This window comes from Mauremys reevesii, linkage group 1 (genome assembly GCF_016161935.1).
Source record: "Mauremys reevesii isolate NIE-2019 linkage group 1, ASM1616193v1, whole genome shotgun sequence".
NCBI lineage: Eukaryota > Metazoa > Chordata > Testudines > Geoemydidae > Mauremys > Mauremys reevesii.
Genome location: NC_052623.1, coordinates 45,180,840 through 45,193,714, shown reverse-complemented (window position 1 = coordinate 45,193,714; position 12,875 = coordinate 45,180,840). Strand labels below are relative to the sequence as shown.

Here is a 12,875-nt window from a genome sequence, read left to right as displayed (position 1 = left end):
TTGCCATTAGAAAGAAAGCAAAGCACAGGTGTTAGTCTTTAGGTAGACTGGCATGGTGGGGATAGCACAGTGTAAAGCAGGGAACTGTGCAGCCATAAAACCCCATCGGAAGGGAGTGGGAGAATGGTCCTTGCCCAGAGACAGGTGGTGGCTGGAGACCTGGCTGGGCACTCCTGGAGTGGACCACTGGGGGGAAAGAGGGAAATACAGGTGCAGTTACCCTGAAATTGTGACAGCAGTGACTGGAGCTGAAGGCTTTTAGAGATTTATCAAGGCAGCCACTTGGTCTGGCTGAAGGTCTTACCTAGTTTGTAACTCGGCATTCTTATCTAAATCTCTGGAAACAACTTATAACTTTCCACTACAAAGTTTGTGGGAGTTTTTCCTCCTGACAAAGGAAGGTGTGTGGCTATATTTGTATTCTATTTCCTGTGTAGTAATCACTGCTGTTTCTTCAACAGGCTGAATATTCAGAACTAGTTGAAACATTACTATCAAGTCAACAAGATCCAGTCATTTACCAGAGGTTAGCAGATGCATTCAACAAGCTTACTGCAAGCAGCACTCCTCCTTCACTGGACCGTAAGCAGAAGATGGCCTTCCTAAAGAGTTTAGAAGAATTTATGGCAAATGTTGGTGGACTCCTCTGTGTAAAATAAACAACAACAAAACTCTATGCCTAATTTAGACCCTTTCTGCAAAATGCACTGAGAAATGCTGAAAGCTGACTAAACCTTGTACCTGTTTCTGGGTTCTTTGCTGCCATCTCAGATTTTAGAGAGCCTGGAAGTTTGATATAACACAGCTGAATAGGAGAGGTCAACTTTGAATCAGCTTCTGCTATTGTGTTAGTCACAATCTGTCATTACTTGTATGTTGTAGAGAATGAACAACAAATTGAAATTTTAAAAGAAAATTCCATATATGTGCAAACAGATATGGGCACATGAAAAATAGTGCCTTTTCCCCATTATCTTAAAACATAAGTGGCTGGACAAACTTTTAAAGATTTTTTTTTTCTGAAAACCATATTAGAGTATGATGTAGACACATACAAAACTGTAAACAGTGTAGCTGATTGAAGCTTTATTTTTTCTCTCTGAAGATTGAGTTTATGATCCAAGGGAAAAACACCAAATGGTATTTTTTAACTTGTGTTTAGTTTTGTTTTTCTACATCACCTGATGTTGCATGTTTTATGTAATACAGGTTTCTACATTATATTCTGCTGCCTAAAGTTCAGAAGGAAAAAGGTGTATATTTTTGTTCCCCTAAAATGAACTTTAGGAACTGTAGCCATTTCATTGCCTTAATTTAAAACAAAACAAAAAAAAAGTGATACACTTTAGACAAGAAATCTAAGGCAACATTTGAGTCTTCAGAGTTGGTTCAGGATGTTGGCATTAAGCTGCTGTGTACCTGTTGCAGCCCTTTTTGTTGACATGTGTTATGTTGGAGTGTGAGTCTAATGCAACATTCATGTGTAGTTTTACTTTCACTATCTGTTTTAATCCACATCCAAGTTGTGCACAGCTGCAACGTATTTCTACACTGAACTGTTTGCTTAAGCAATAACAATTCAAAAGGTGTAAATTATTGATTTATACGAACTGTTTTTAAGTTGGGGCATTAGATAAAATAATTATGCTAGACTAGGGGGTTCAAACTCTGTTTTACCCAAGGGCCATATACATTTGATTCAAGGGTTGGAAAGATAATTAGGATTTGTGGTTATTTTTTTCCACCACCACCTCCAGATTTGTTGGGCTCTCCTCTGCTCTCACTCAGTTTTGTGTGTCAGCACTTGAGCAGTTAAGATGTACATACATTTCATCCCGCTGACTGATAGACGGATATAGTGGAACAACAAGGGAGAGTAACACAAGAATACAGAAGCAAGGCATACTTTGCCAGTAGTCATAAACCTGACAAAACTGAGGCAAACGCACACTCTGCATGCCAGATAAAATTGCTTTTTGTGAGGGGTGTGGGTGGGGAAGAATTTGGCCCTTGGGCCTTGTGCTTGATACCTCTGCTAAATTGTGCTGTTGAATGTTTTCCATGTGGTTTTTACATTTATATAAAATGTACAGTATATACACCTTTACAGTGCTGTGTATAGAATCATGTTTGCAACTCTGTGCCATCCTTCAGCTGTTCATCTCAAAACCAATCATATTACCCGAAGTGGCATAAGTCTGTAGCACTGTGCTAGTCATAGTGATTCAGGACGTACTTTTTGAGTTAAATTCATGCATGTAACAACATGAATGGAATACAAGGGTATAAAGTGCCATCCTTTCAACAGAATTTTTTCACTTTTCTTTTAATCCACTATTAATATGAAAACTGGGCTAGAGCAAACATACACTTTAAAAGGTAACCATAAAATTTGTTAGACAACATCCCATCACAGTTAATATTGTATATCGTCTATTTGAACATATTTTTAATAATATTTTCAAGACAGGGAATTACCTTCAAATTTATTCCTAGAAACCCTATCTCTTTCCTTAAGAGATTTCTTGTGTGTGCAACAAAACTACTCTTGCACTAGTGATGGGGAAATACCATTGTATCCTTCTGCATTATTCTATCTTTTTTCCAATTGTTCCAGCAAATGGATGACCGATTTATTAGAGCTGCTTTTAAAGTTCATGTCTGAGTTTACTTTTTATAAAAGTAAGTGTCTTCAAAACATAGTCCTTTGGCTAAAGGGCATTAAGTCCTAGAAACACGAGCAACAGTAATAATTGCTAATCTACCTGGCAGTACCAAGAGTTGAACCTCTGGGGCAGATTCTTCAAAGAGATAATGACAAATATTTTTATTTTTTCTGGTTCTTACGGATTGGGTAATAACCACTGTCATAACAAATGGCTCCAATATTTTCAGAACTATTTTATTTACCTCAATATGAACTTCTAAATTTTTATAAACTATGGAAATTTGGGAATTCCCTAGAAAAATTAAGTCAGCAATAAATCAGCCTGCTAATTTGTTAACATTCAAACAATATAGTACACCTACCAATTACCTTTTAGATGAATCTGGCCCATTGTGTGTTCAAGACAACTGACACAATGTAGCTGTTTTTGTAGCTACATTGTTCAAAAATTGTCAAGGATTACTTAAAACGGTACATTTGTTTGCTCTTTCATTTTAAACATATGTTTTATGTTAAAGGGACACTGTCCAGTGTTTTTAATTTGCAATTTTTTAACTTTGTCACATATATCTCATAAGCGTGACAACATATTTTTCCTATTTTTTTTCCCCTTTCATGTCAGAATGTTAAACATTGATCTTCCCACCCCATCTAGTGTTTCTTGTAGAGCAAATGCAAAGCTATTTCTGCATGCTTGTGCAACAACCTCATAGATGTCACTAAAGTTCTGGGAATACGTTTTTGTTAAGTTCTGGCCTTTCTGCTGGCCGTTTCAGTACCTAAACTACTTGATAACACTCTCTTCTTAAAAACAACCTTCAATGAGATTCTTTGAAACTCAGCCACTAAGAGCAAGATTTGAAGTCCATACGACAGACTCCCAATGACTTCAGGGGACTTTGAATCAGGTCCTAACGTTCTGTTTAGAGACACTGATGTGATTAACATCACTGCATTGAGTTTCCACTCACTGTACAAAGTGAATAATGCTTTTAAAAAAATTGTCAATTTTTTTTAAAATAGGCATAGAGAAATCAAATTGATTTAATTATCAACCATGTATCATAACTGTACTATATTTTTGTCAAAACTTGAGATGATTTTTTACCAAAATAGATTGCTATCACAGTGTCTTAATTCTCAGGTTAGAGATCCAAATAATTTTTCTCTTCTCTGCACCTCCCCTTCTTTTTGGTTTAAACAATAATTTCTAGCTTCAGGGTTTCCCAACCCCAAACAGCTACTGTTTAGCACTAACCTAACTATTTCCCTATGCTTCAACCCACTAGAGGCTAGAGTCCTGTAAACAAGGGGTATCTGGTTGGGTAATGAAATACAAGGACTGGGGAAACAGAGGTCCATGCAGATTAGGGAGGGGTGGTGTTCACTGAACCTCCACTTCCAGGCCTCATTACATCTTAATTATCTTCTGTAAATCGCAGAGGAAGCCTGTTCAATGTGGTACCTAATTGGCAAGAAGTTGTTTCTCCTTGAGTGATAAAGGACTTTGTTTTCCTCAGAATTTGGAAAAAACTGTTTCCTCTGTGCATCTAAAACCTTCTAGTCAAGTGTGTCTGAGATTTGAATTTGGGTCTTCTGCCCGACAGTGTATAGCACTTACCTAAGCCACAATTTTTAAAAACATGCCTTGTTTTAAACATTTAGCTGGATATCACCCTATATGTTGTTTAAACCATATGGTTTTAGAGAACAAGCTTGGTCCAAAAAGTCCATTGCATTTCTTAAATCTAATTATAAAGAAATCATCTTAATTTCTAATTACAGAAGTTTTTAAAAGTCTGTAAAAAAAAAAATTTAATACTTCTGTTATAAAACATTTTATATAACTGAAACTGAAATGACTTAGTCACCTTTTAAAATAAGTGGGGTTTTTTTTATGAGCATGGTCAAATGGACTGAGCACAAGAGAGGGAGAGAAACTCCTAAATTCTAACACCAGCTTTGCCACTAACTCTCCCTGTGGCCTTGGACACGTCACTTAAATTCTCTCTCTGTTTCCGCATCTGTACAACTAAGAATACTTACATACCTCATGGGGTGTTGTGAGGATTAGCTGAAATCTATAAAATGTTTTGAAGATCTAAAATGCTATCTAAGTGCTAAATATTTTTAATTTTACTGCTTATGTAAGGTGGAAGATTGACCACACTGAAAATTGAAGTGCTTTGTACCATAAGACAGATACAGCCCAGGCAGCAGTAGTACTGCAGTATTTCACAGTAATAATACCTGGTGTAAAATTTAGTTGCTTGGATTGCTACTGTCAAATATAGTCTTTTTTTTAATTAAGGGACGCTTCCCTACCAGTGTGCCTCTCAGTTCTGTTCTAAAGAGTGAGATGGTGGTAGTTTCTGTGCTAACTCAGTCTTTGGTGCCTCTACTGAGATTGCCAGCAATGTTGCCAATTAGAGTAGTATTTGCTTTTTGGGGGGTGGAGGGCGGTGTGACAGGAACAACTAGCTCGATTAGGAACTAAAATCACTAGCTCAATTTTACAAGGTCCCTATCTGTGCTGGTGAGAGAAACAGTGGTCAGTGTACCTATGATTCTATGTAGTTTAACGAATCAGCTTCTAGCATGTTTAGATCCTGTCTGCTGTGGTTGGGGAAAACAAGATAGTGTTTTCTAACAAGCACAGTGTGGTTTATTAGTGAAGTGTTAACATGATTTCCCTGGCCAGGATAAACAGGGTCATAAGTTATCAGTTAATTGTTAGAATCTTTCTCACTAGAGTTTTTTGTGGTTGTGCCCTAGGAATCAAGGCACGAGCCTTCCATTCTGCTCAATGGACCAAGATTCTGTTCCCCCTCCCCCCCACACACACACCTTTTTCTTTTTTTATAAATTCTGTCACACCACACTCTTTTGAAAAGTTTAGAATATATTGGTAGATTCATAGACTCTAGGACTGGAAAGGACCTCGAGAGGTCATCGATGTCCAAATGATGACCAAATGATAGATGTTACCTGCACTATATTCCCATCCACTGTGCCTGATGGTGGCTAAAATCCTTCCTGAGCCCAGTTTTCATGACACTGCAATCTGCCATTGGATTATTCTGGATTTTACAACTAGGAAAATATAAAATATCTTATTTAGTTGATCCCTTTGTACAAAATAAGGAACCTCTATGCAGTGAACTTGCAGTTTTAAGGTGACAAATGTCTGTCAGTCTCTGTGTAAATATTGTAATTTTTAAGAAGACTGTTTCAAGTTTAAAACCAGGGATTGAAGTGCTAGTTAATTTCAAGTATAATTTTACCTGGACATAGTTGAACTTTACCATTGAAGGTATGAAGTTGCATAATAATACTTCACATATTGCAGCAATAAGAACTTAGGAAACAAATGGCTATGTAATCAAGCCTTGTCACAAACTAATTTCCAATTTTAAAATGAACACTTTATGTATTTTTTAACATCCGTAAATGGGGGAGGGTAACATTTTCCACTAAAGATTTTTGTTACATTTTGTTTTGACCATGTGTGATTTGTGTGTATCTTGTTTGATATTTTTTCTAGTATTCAACTTGCATTCAAGCCCTCAAATAGGTGTTTGTTGTACAGTCATATAACAGAAACAGAATATTATGAAATCACAAACCAAATTTTGCTCTTGATTACATCAGTGCAAATTGGGGGTAACTGAACTGAAGTTAATGGAATAACTCTATATTTACGTCAACATAACTTGGAGCAGGAATTTGGCCCAAAATATCCAAAAATGCAAATTGTATAGATGGTACCACAATAAAACAACTATTCAGTATCTTCATCAAGAGGGGGAAGGGACAAATGTAAAATACAGTTGCCCCCCAAAAACATGTAATGAATTTTCAGTTACATACTGCATATGAACAGAACTTGGTGATCTAGAAATCTGTATTCATCCTGAACATCTAAACAGTTTATTTCACTTCTTGGCACTGAAATGTTATCCTTCTGCTGTGGCACATAAAGTTGCATCTACATATATGTTAAAAATGTCTTTCATAAATGTTCATTTAGCAGCTTTGGTTTCTCATGTGCTGTAAGCTAATTGTATTTGGGTTAATCAATAGCTACTCTGAATCTTTCCCCTTTCTCCTCTGCTCATTTAAATGTTCCAAAGAACCGCTTCACAAACCCTGAAAGTAAAATTACATTACAGCTTGCTATATATCTTGACTATGTATCACTTTAAACTTACTGGTTTCAGAAGTACAATTATGACCACAAGATATATATTGGCCTGTTTTAGTCCAGTGAAAGCCTGGGTAAGGGAGAGAAGTGTTTTAAGTAGTTTAGAGCAAATCTCAGAGAGCAACTGACAGTTTTGAAGCAGCAGAGTATCAAAGAGCCTTTCATGTAGATATTGAGTTAATCTGCTTTACATTAACAAATGAGGTCTGGAATAAACTTGAATTATTTGGGTACAAAGCCTTTACTCACACTTATTTGTGTAAGTGTATGCACAAAAAATTTCATTTTGCCTTTATGTACTACTTGCCTTGACTGTGCATTGTAGATTTCTTAAATTCAATAGCTTCCCTCCCACCCCACAGTTGCCATTTGTTGTAAACAAAAATGTTGGAAACAGTCTTCCCAGTTAAATGATTTAATCAGCTATGTTTTAAAGATCAGCAAGACAAAGCTGAAATTAGCTAGTGGGAACAAGCAAAAATCTGCAATCGTGATTTGAAAAAATATTAAGTTAATCTTTTAAAAAATCAGTAAGTCACTGAATTTGTTATCCAATTTCATTTTGGTGAGATAAGGAAACATTGGAATTTAAATTAAGCACATTTTTTAAAAACACAAAAGACACGTTTTGGAATTGCATTGGAGATCTGCACTCAAAAAATAGCATCATAGTAAGGCTGATACTGCCAAAACAAGTATCATTAAGTAAATATTTCCAGTTAATAGAAATAAAACCTATGTCTGGGTAATGCAGTATTAGCTGAGAATAATTTGACTACTGTAACTATAAATTGTGATTTGTTACTAATCACAATGCTTACTTCCACTCACATATTTAAGTTTCATGAAACAACTGTTTTCAACTTAAAATCTGTTAATGCAATCAAATTATTTTTAATTGCCTTTACAAATTAGCAGGGTAATATAGTAGCTTTGCATATCATGTATCTCCCCCCCCCCCCAAACAACTAGTTATTGTTGCAAACGAGTAGCTTTATCTCGGTTGTTGGTATTATTGGTAATAGATACCAGTTGGGACTATGGTATGTCAGAACCACCACATATCTGTTGCTGAATATGGTATTTACTGCATGGAAAGAAGTCATCACAATAAACCCAGCAAAAGCTTATTGATTTGAAAGCTACCTTCAGATTTATTCTAATAAGTTGCCAGGACACTCAATATTTTAGTACTGTATCCACGTTCCTTAATTCTTGGTTTATGCCAATACTCTTTAGTGGCATTTTGTTACTTCAAATCATTGTTGTCACTGCTAAAAACACCATTTGAAGTCTTCGGAAGATCACTGATGTCCTCTCACAAGATCAACACTATACTGGGAAGGCTTACATTCTTCTGCCATTCGAAAGACTGTTCTTCTAAAGTACTCTTTGCCTGCCTTCAGGCTTTTATGCACTTTCATGATTTCTTAAAAACTGCTGTTGAAAATGTACTGTATCTTGCATATGGATTTTGATAAGCGCACATGTATTTAAATATTAACTCACTCAGACTCAGGAAAACAAGAAAAATTAGATACCTGTTTTGTATCTTGGTTAAAATGTTTGTTACCTACATCCTTTAAGGTGGCCAGATCATGTCTAGATCCCATGAGTGTAATTGTATTTAATTACTAGTGTAATCTGTAAAAGAAGGGCAGTGTAGTTGGAATTTATGGAAACTTCTGTCTGTCTTACTTTTGTTAGACCTATAGTCTGAATTGGAGTTTTTTTTAAAGTACCATTTTCAGAAAATCTTTTTTTTCATAACATTAGTTTATTTCTATTTGCTTCCTCAAAAAGAAAGAATGAAATAAGTGCAGAGGTATCTGTAGGAAAACTTATGTAAAATCTGCTGCTGTACAAAATGTTTGCTACTTGACTGCATTTTTGTTCCACTTTAATTTTACTGGTTTTGCTAAATATATTTTATATATTTTTCTTCCTGCTTCTTGTGATGGCAGAGTGTGATTACATCTTTGTTTGAAAAAGGCCAGTTGAAGACACTTTTGTCAGCCTCTCAAAGGCCAACAAAATCTGCATGTTACAATAGTATATATGTTGTGGTAAGTCTGGGAGGACCTTGAATAGCTTATGCTGGGCTTTCAGAGAAAACAGGATGATCCCACATTTATGCCACATAGCACAGTCCATTAATATGGGAAATGTTCTGTTAGCTCATTTAGATATTGGAAATTCTATATTTGTTTCCATTTATAACAAGAATTTATAAATTAGTCCTCTGGTTGCCATTCAAAAATCAAGTTTCTATGCAATTTTCCCCCATACTTGGAATGGGAGATCTGTGGTAATGGCTGGCAAAGGTGGACTTATTAATGGCTTCTATGGTAGTCTGACCACCAACACAGCCATCATGGTAGGCTCTAATTTACACCTTAATCTGCATTCTCAGCAGAGGGACTTAAGAATTAAAGGACAGGTGCAGTGAACTGTTCTCTTAGCTGTAGCAGGTGTTCAGCTCTCCCCTGACCTGAGGGCAACAAAAGGATATGCATCTGGGGTGGTTGTGTAGCTTGGGGATTGCCAGTGTTGTCATTCTGCTACTTTTCACAAACTTTACCGTGAGATTCTAGTCTAAGTGACTCTCAAAATGGTTGTGTGGAGGTGCATATTTCTGGTTCAGTGGCTTCCAGGTGAAAGTCACTGTTTACAAATGAAAAGTTTTTTGTTCATCTCCCCCTCCCCAACTACCAGCCCTGAAAATTCACCTACAATATGAAAATCAAGCTCTGTTCTTTCTGGCTTACACATCACCAACAATAAAGATTCAGCAATTAGAATTTAATTTTATTGATGTGCCAGTCAGAATAGAATACCACTTATTCTTTCGTAAGGCTGTGGTCACTTTTCAGAGTAGAACTGCATTGTTTAAAATTCATTATTTTTCCTACCAAAGCAAAGAGCGTCTTTCCCTTATGATCTCTAGCTAAGATTATTAAAAATAAGCAGAATTGGCATTTGCTTACAAGCAGAAATTCTCTACTGCATCAAATTAGTTTTTAGCATATCTATCCAATTTTAAAGATAGCAATGTCAGAGGAAAGAAATTGAATTCTGTTGAATAATGTAGTAATAGTCAGTGATGCATCTATAAAGAAAGGAACTGGATCTGTTTTTGTGAGAGTGCAATACGTGATTTAATTAGAAGTGAGTTTACTCACAAAGAGGGAGTAGGAAACTGACTAAATGACCCTTAGTAAGATGCTGCTTTTAGCAGCACACAGTACCACAGACACTTCTTATGATGGCTTTTGAGTTTGACCCTACAGCCATATAGAAAGGACCCAGCAACTCATGGTTCCTAGTCAAGTTGATCTCTGGTTTTGTCTGCCACCAGATACTGTCCAAACCCATAATCAATTATTGCCAAATCCACACATCTTTAATTCCATCCATCTTCCAGTAACTTTTTTGGGAGGGAAGAGGAAACTTTTAGTCATAGGGAGACCATGTTGCAGAGAAATCTGGATCAGAAGTGGAGCTCCTCCCTTCCTCTGGCCTGTACCTTATGCTTGAGCCTTATAGCCGTTTCTGTAGAGCTTTACATCTTAAATACTTTTCATTAAATCTTCATGGCATCCCACGGAGGTAGGTAAAACCTTATTAAATTGGGAGCTGATCCCTAATATGTAATATTCTGTACCACTAATGGAGGTAGAAAGTTACCTCATTTAAAATGTCAGCTATTTTTGATTATTCAGCAACCCAAAGGAAATTTTGGAATCGAAATAACCAAAGCTGTAGTAGCAGTGGACTTCCCCCTGGCTAATTGGTGCCATGTGGCAGAATCCTCCACAGTGGGATGAAGTTCCTCTTTTGCTGGATTTTCAGTAAAGGCAAGAAGTTATTTTGAGCGAGACACATTATACTGAAGTATGGGACTGGTGAAGTGTGTAAGAGCCTTCAACGCAAGAGCTTTTAGTCCTCTCAGGGATATATGTAATCTCCAGGAAATAGCCATAGAGAATAAAGTGTGGTTCTATAGCTACTAGATGCCAGATTCTATTTCTACATTCAGCAGGGGCACGGAGGAGGATTAATGAACTGTTGCTTGATAGCTTATATTTATCTTCTACTCAAAATATTTTGAGTAGCTTAATGTTTCTTTAAATTGTTAAAAACGCATTCCAGGTTACTAGTTCTCCTGTGCTACTTGCCTCCTGAGCTGGAAAATGGCACTGAATGTAAACAAGGTAAGGGAACTTAAAATCATCATCAACTACATTTAGTCTACTAAAGACTGTTGCACAAGACCCTGACTACGGTTGATGGTGTCACACTATGCATTGTGTAGTAAAGTTCCCAGATCTGATGAAGCGCTGTCCACACTGATACTTTTCGTTGTTAAAACTTTTGCTGTTCGGGTGGGTGAGGTGTTTTTTCACACCCCTGAGAAACAAAAGTTTAAATGCCAAAAGTGTCAGTGTAGGCAAAACCTAATTCTTGAAAACCTTGGCTGACTGAGAATCCACAACCTCCCTAGGTACTTGTTCCTATGCTTAACTATCCTTGTATAGTTAGAAAGCTTTTCCTAATACCTAACCTGAATCTCCCTTGCTACAGATTAAGCTGATTACATTTTATCCTCCCCTCAATGGAGGTGGAGAACAATTGATCACAGTCCTCTTTATAAAAACATTTGACAGTTTTGAAGTATCAGAGAGGTAGCTGTGTTAGTCTGGTTCTGTAAAAGCAGCAAAGAATCCTGTGGCACCTTATAGACTAACAGACGTTTTGCAGCGTGAGCTTTCGTGGGTGAATGCCCACTTCAGATTTGAAGACTGCCTAGTTTAACCTTTCCTCAGAGATCAGGTTTGCTGAACCTTTTATACTGCCAGAATATTTTCCTTTCACAATGCATTACATTAACTCAACTGGCTGACCCAGCCAGCCTGTGTCCCAGGCCACGGGCTTGCACCAGCCACCCTGAGCTTCCTGCCAGCCCTACCCTACCAGCTTTGGGGGAGAGGCTGAGCGAGGGTGGGAAAAGTGTGACACGGGAGCAGGGCCTCAGGGCAGAGCCTGGACAGGGCCACTGTCTATTCACACAAACCTGAACACCTTTACCCTGCCCCAAGGCCACACCCCTGCCCCTTTTCTAAGGCCCCATCTTCTGCTCACTCCACACCCCCTTTCACCAGGCCGTGGCAGGTGTGTGGGCTGTGGGCTGGGCCTGAGGGGTTTGGAGTGTGGGAGGGGGCTCTGAGTTGAGCCTGGAGAAGGGGGTTGGGTTGCAGGCACTGAGAGGGATTTGGGTGTGGGAGGGGGCTCAGGGATGGGAATGTGGGGCATGGACTCTGGCAGGGCATTTGGGTACAGGAGAGCACTCAAGGCTGGGGCAGGTAGTTGGGGGTCTGGGCTCCAGCCAGGCAGCGTTTACCTCAGGTGGCTCCTGGGAAGCAGCCAGCATGCCCAGCTCCTAGGCAGACAGGTGCCTCTGTGTACTGCTCCTGCCTGCAGGCACTGCCCTTGCAGCTCCCCCATTGGCTGTGGTTCCCAGCCAATGGGAGCTGTGGAGTTGGTGCTGGGGCAGAGTGCAGAGACCCCAAGCTTAGGAGCCAGATGTGCTGGTCACTTCTGGGAGCCCTGCAGAGCCAGGACCGGTAGGGAAGAGCCTGCCTTGTCCCTGCTTTGCCGCTGGATTTTTAGTGGCCTAAAATCTCCTGGTTTGGCTTCAGTAGCTTCTGGGAGATCAAACTCAATTCTGGGAGACTCTCGGCCAATCTGGGAGGGTTGGCAACCCTACCTGTCATAGAAGGAAATTAGGTGGGTTTGGCATAATTTGTCCCTAAGAAATCTATGCTGGCTATTAGTTTTATGACCTTATTATCCTCCAGGTTTTAATAAACTGTTTAATAATTTGTATTTTACCCTGTATTTTGGGGGGTATTGAAGTTAGGCTGGCCTATAATTCACCCCAGAGTTTCCTTTTGCCCTGTTCTGAAGACAAGCACCCTGCTAGCACCGTTGAGACCAACCTTT

General features: G+C 38.4%; 1 protein-coding gene across 7 annotated transcripts in view; it reads left to right on the top strand.

Moving 5' to 3' along the window:
- XPO4 (exportin 4) overlaps nucleotides 1-2,688 on the top strand; it is a 169,049-nt gene extending 166,361 nt beyond the window's left edge. For 6 of the 7 annotated variants that reach the window (XM_039534432.1, XM_039534423.1, XM_039534413.1 and 3 more), the window contains one exon: nucleotides 462-659. In XM_039534432.1, coding sequence (XP_039390366.1) covers nucleotides 462-659 — 198 coding nt within the window. Of the gene's footprint in view, nucleotides 1-461 lie in introns of all 7 variants that reach the window. The other variant, XM_039534405.1, reaches the window with a different exon arrangement.
- The last annotated feature ends 10,187 nt before the right edge of the window (nucleotides 2,689-12,875 follow it).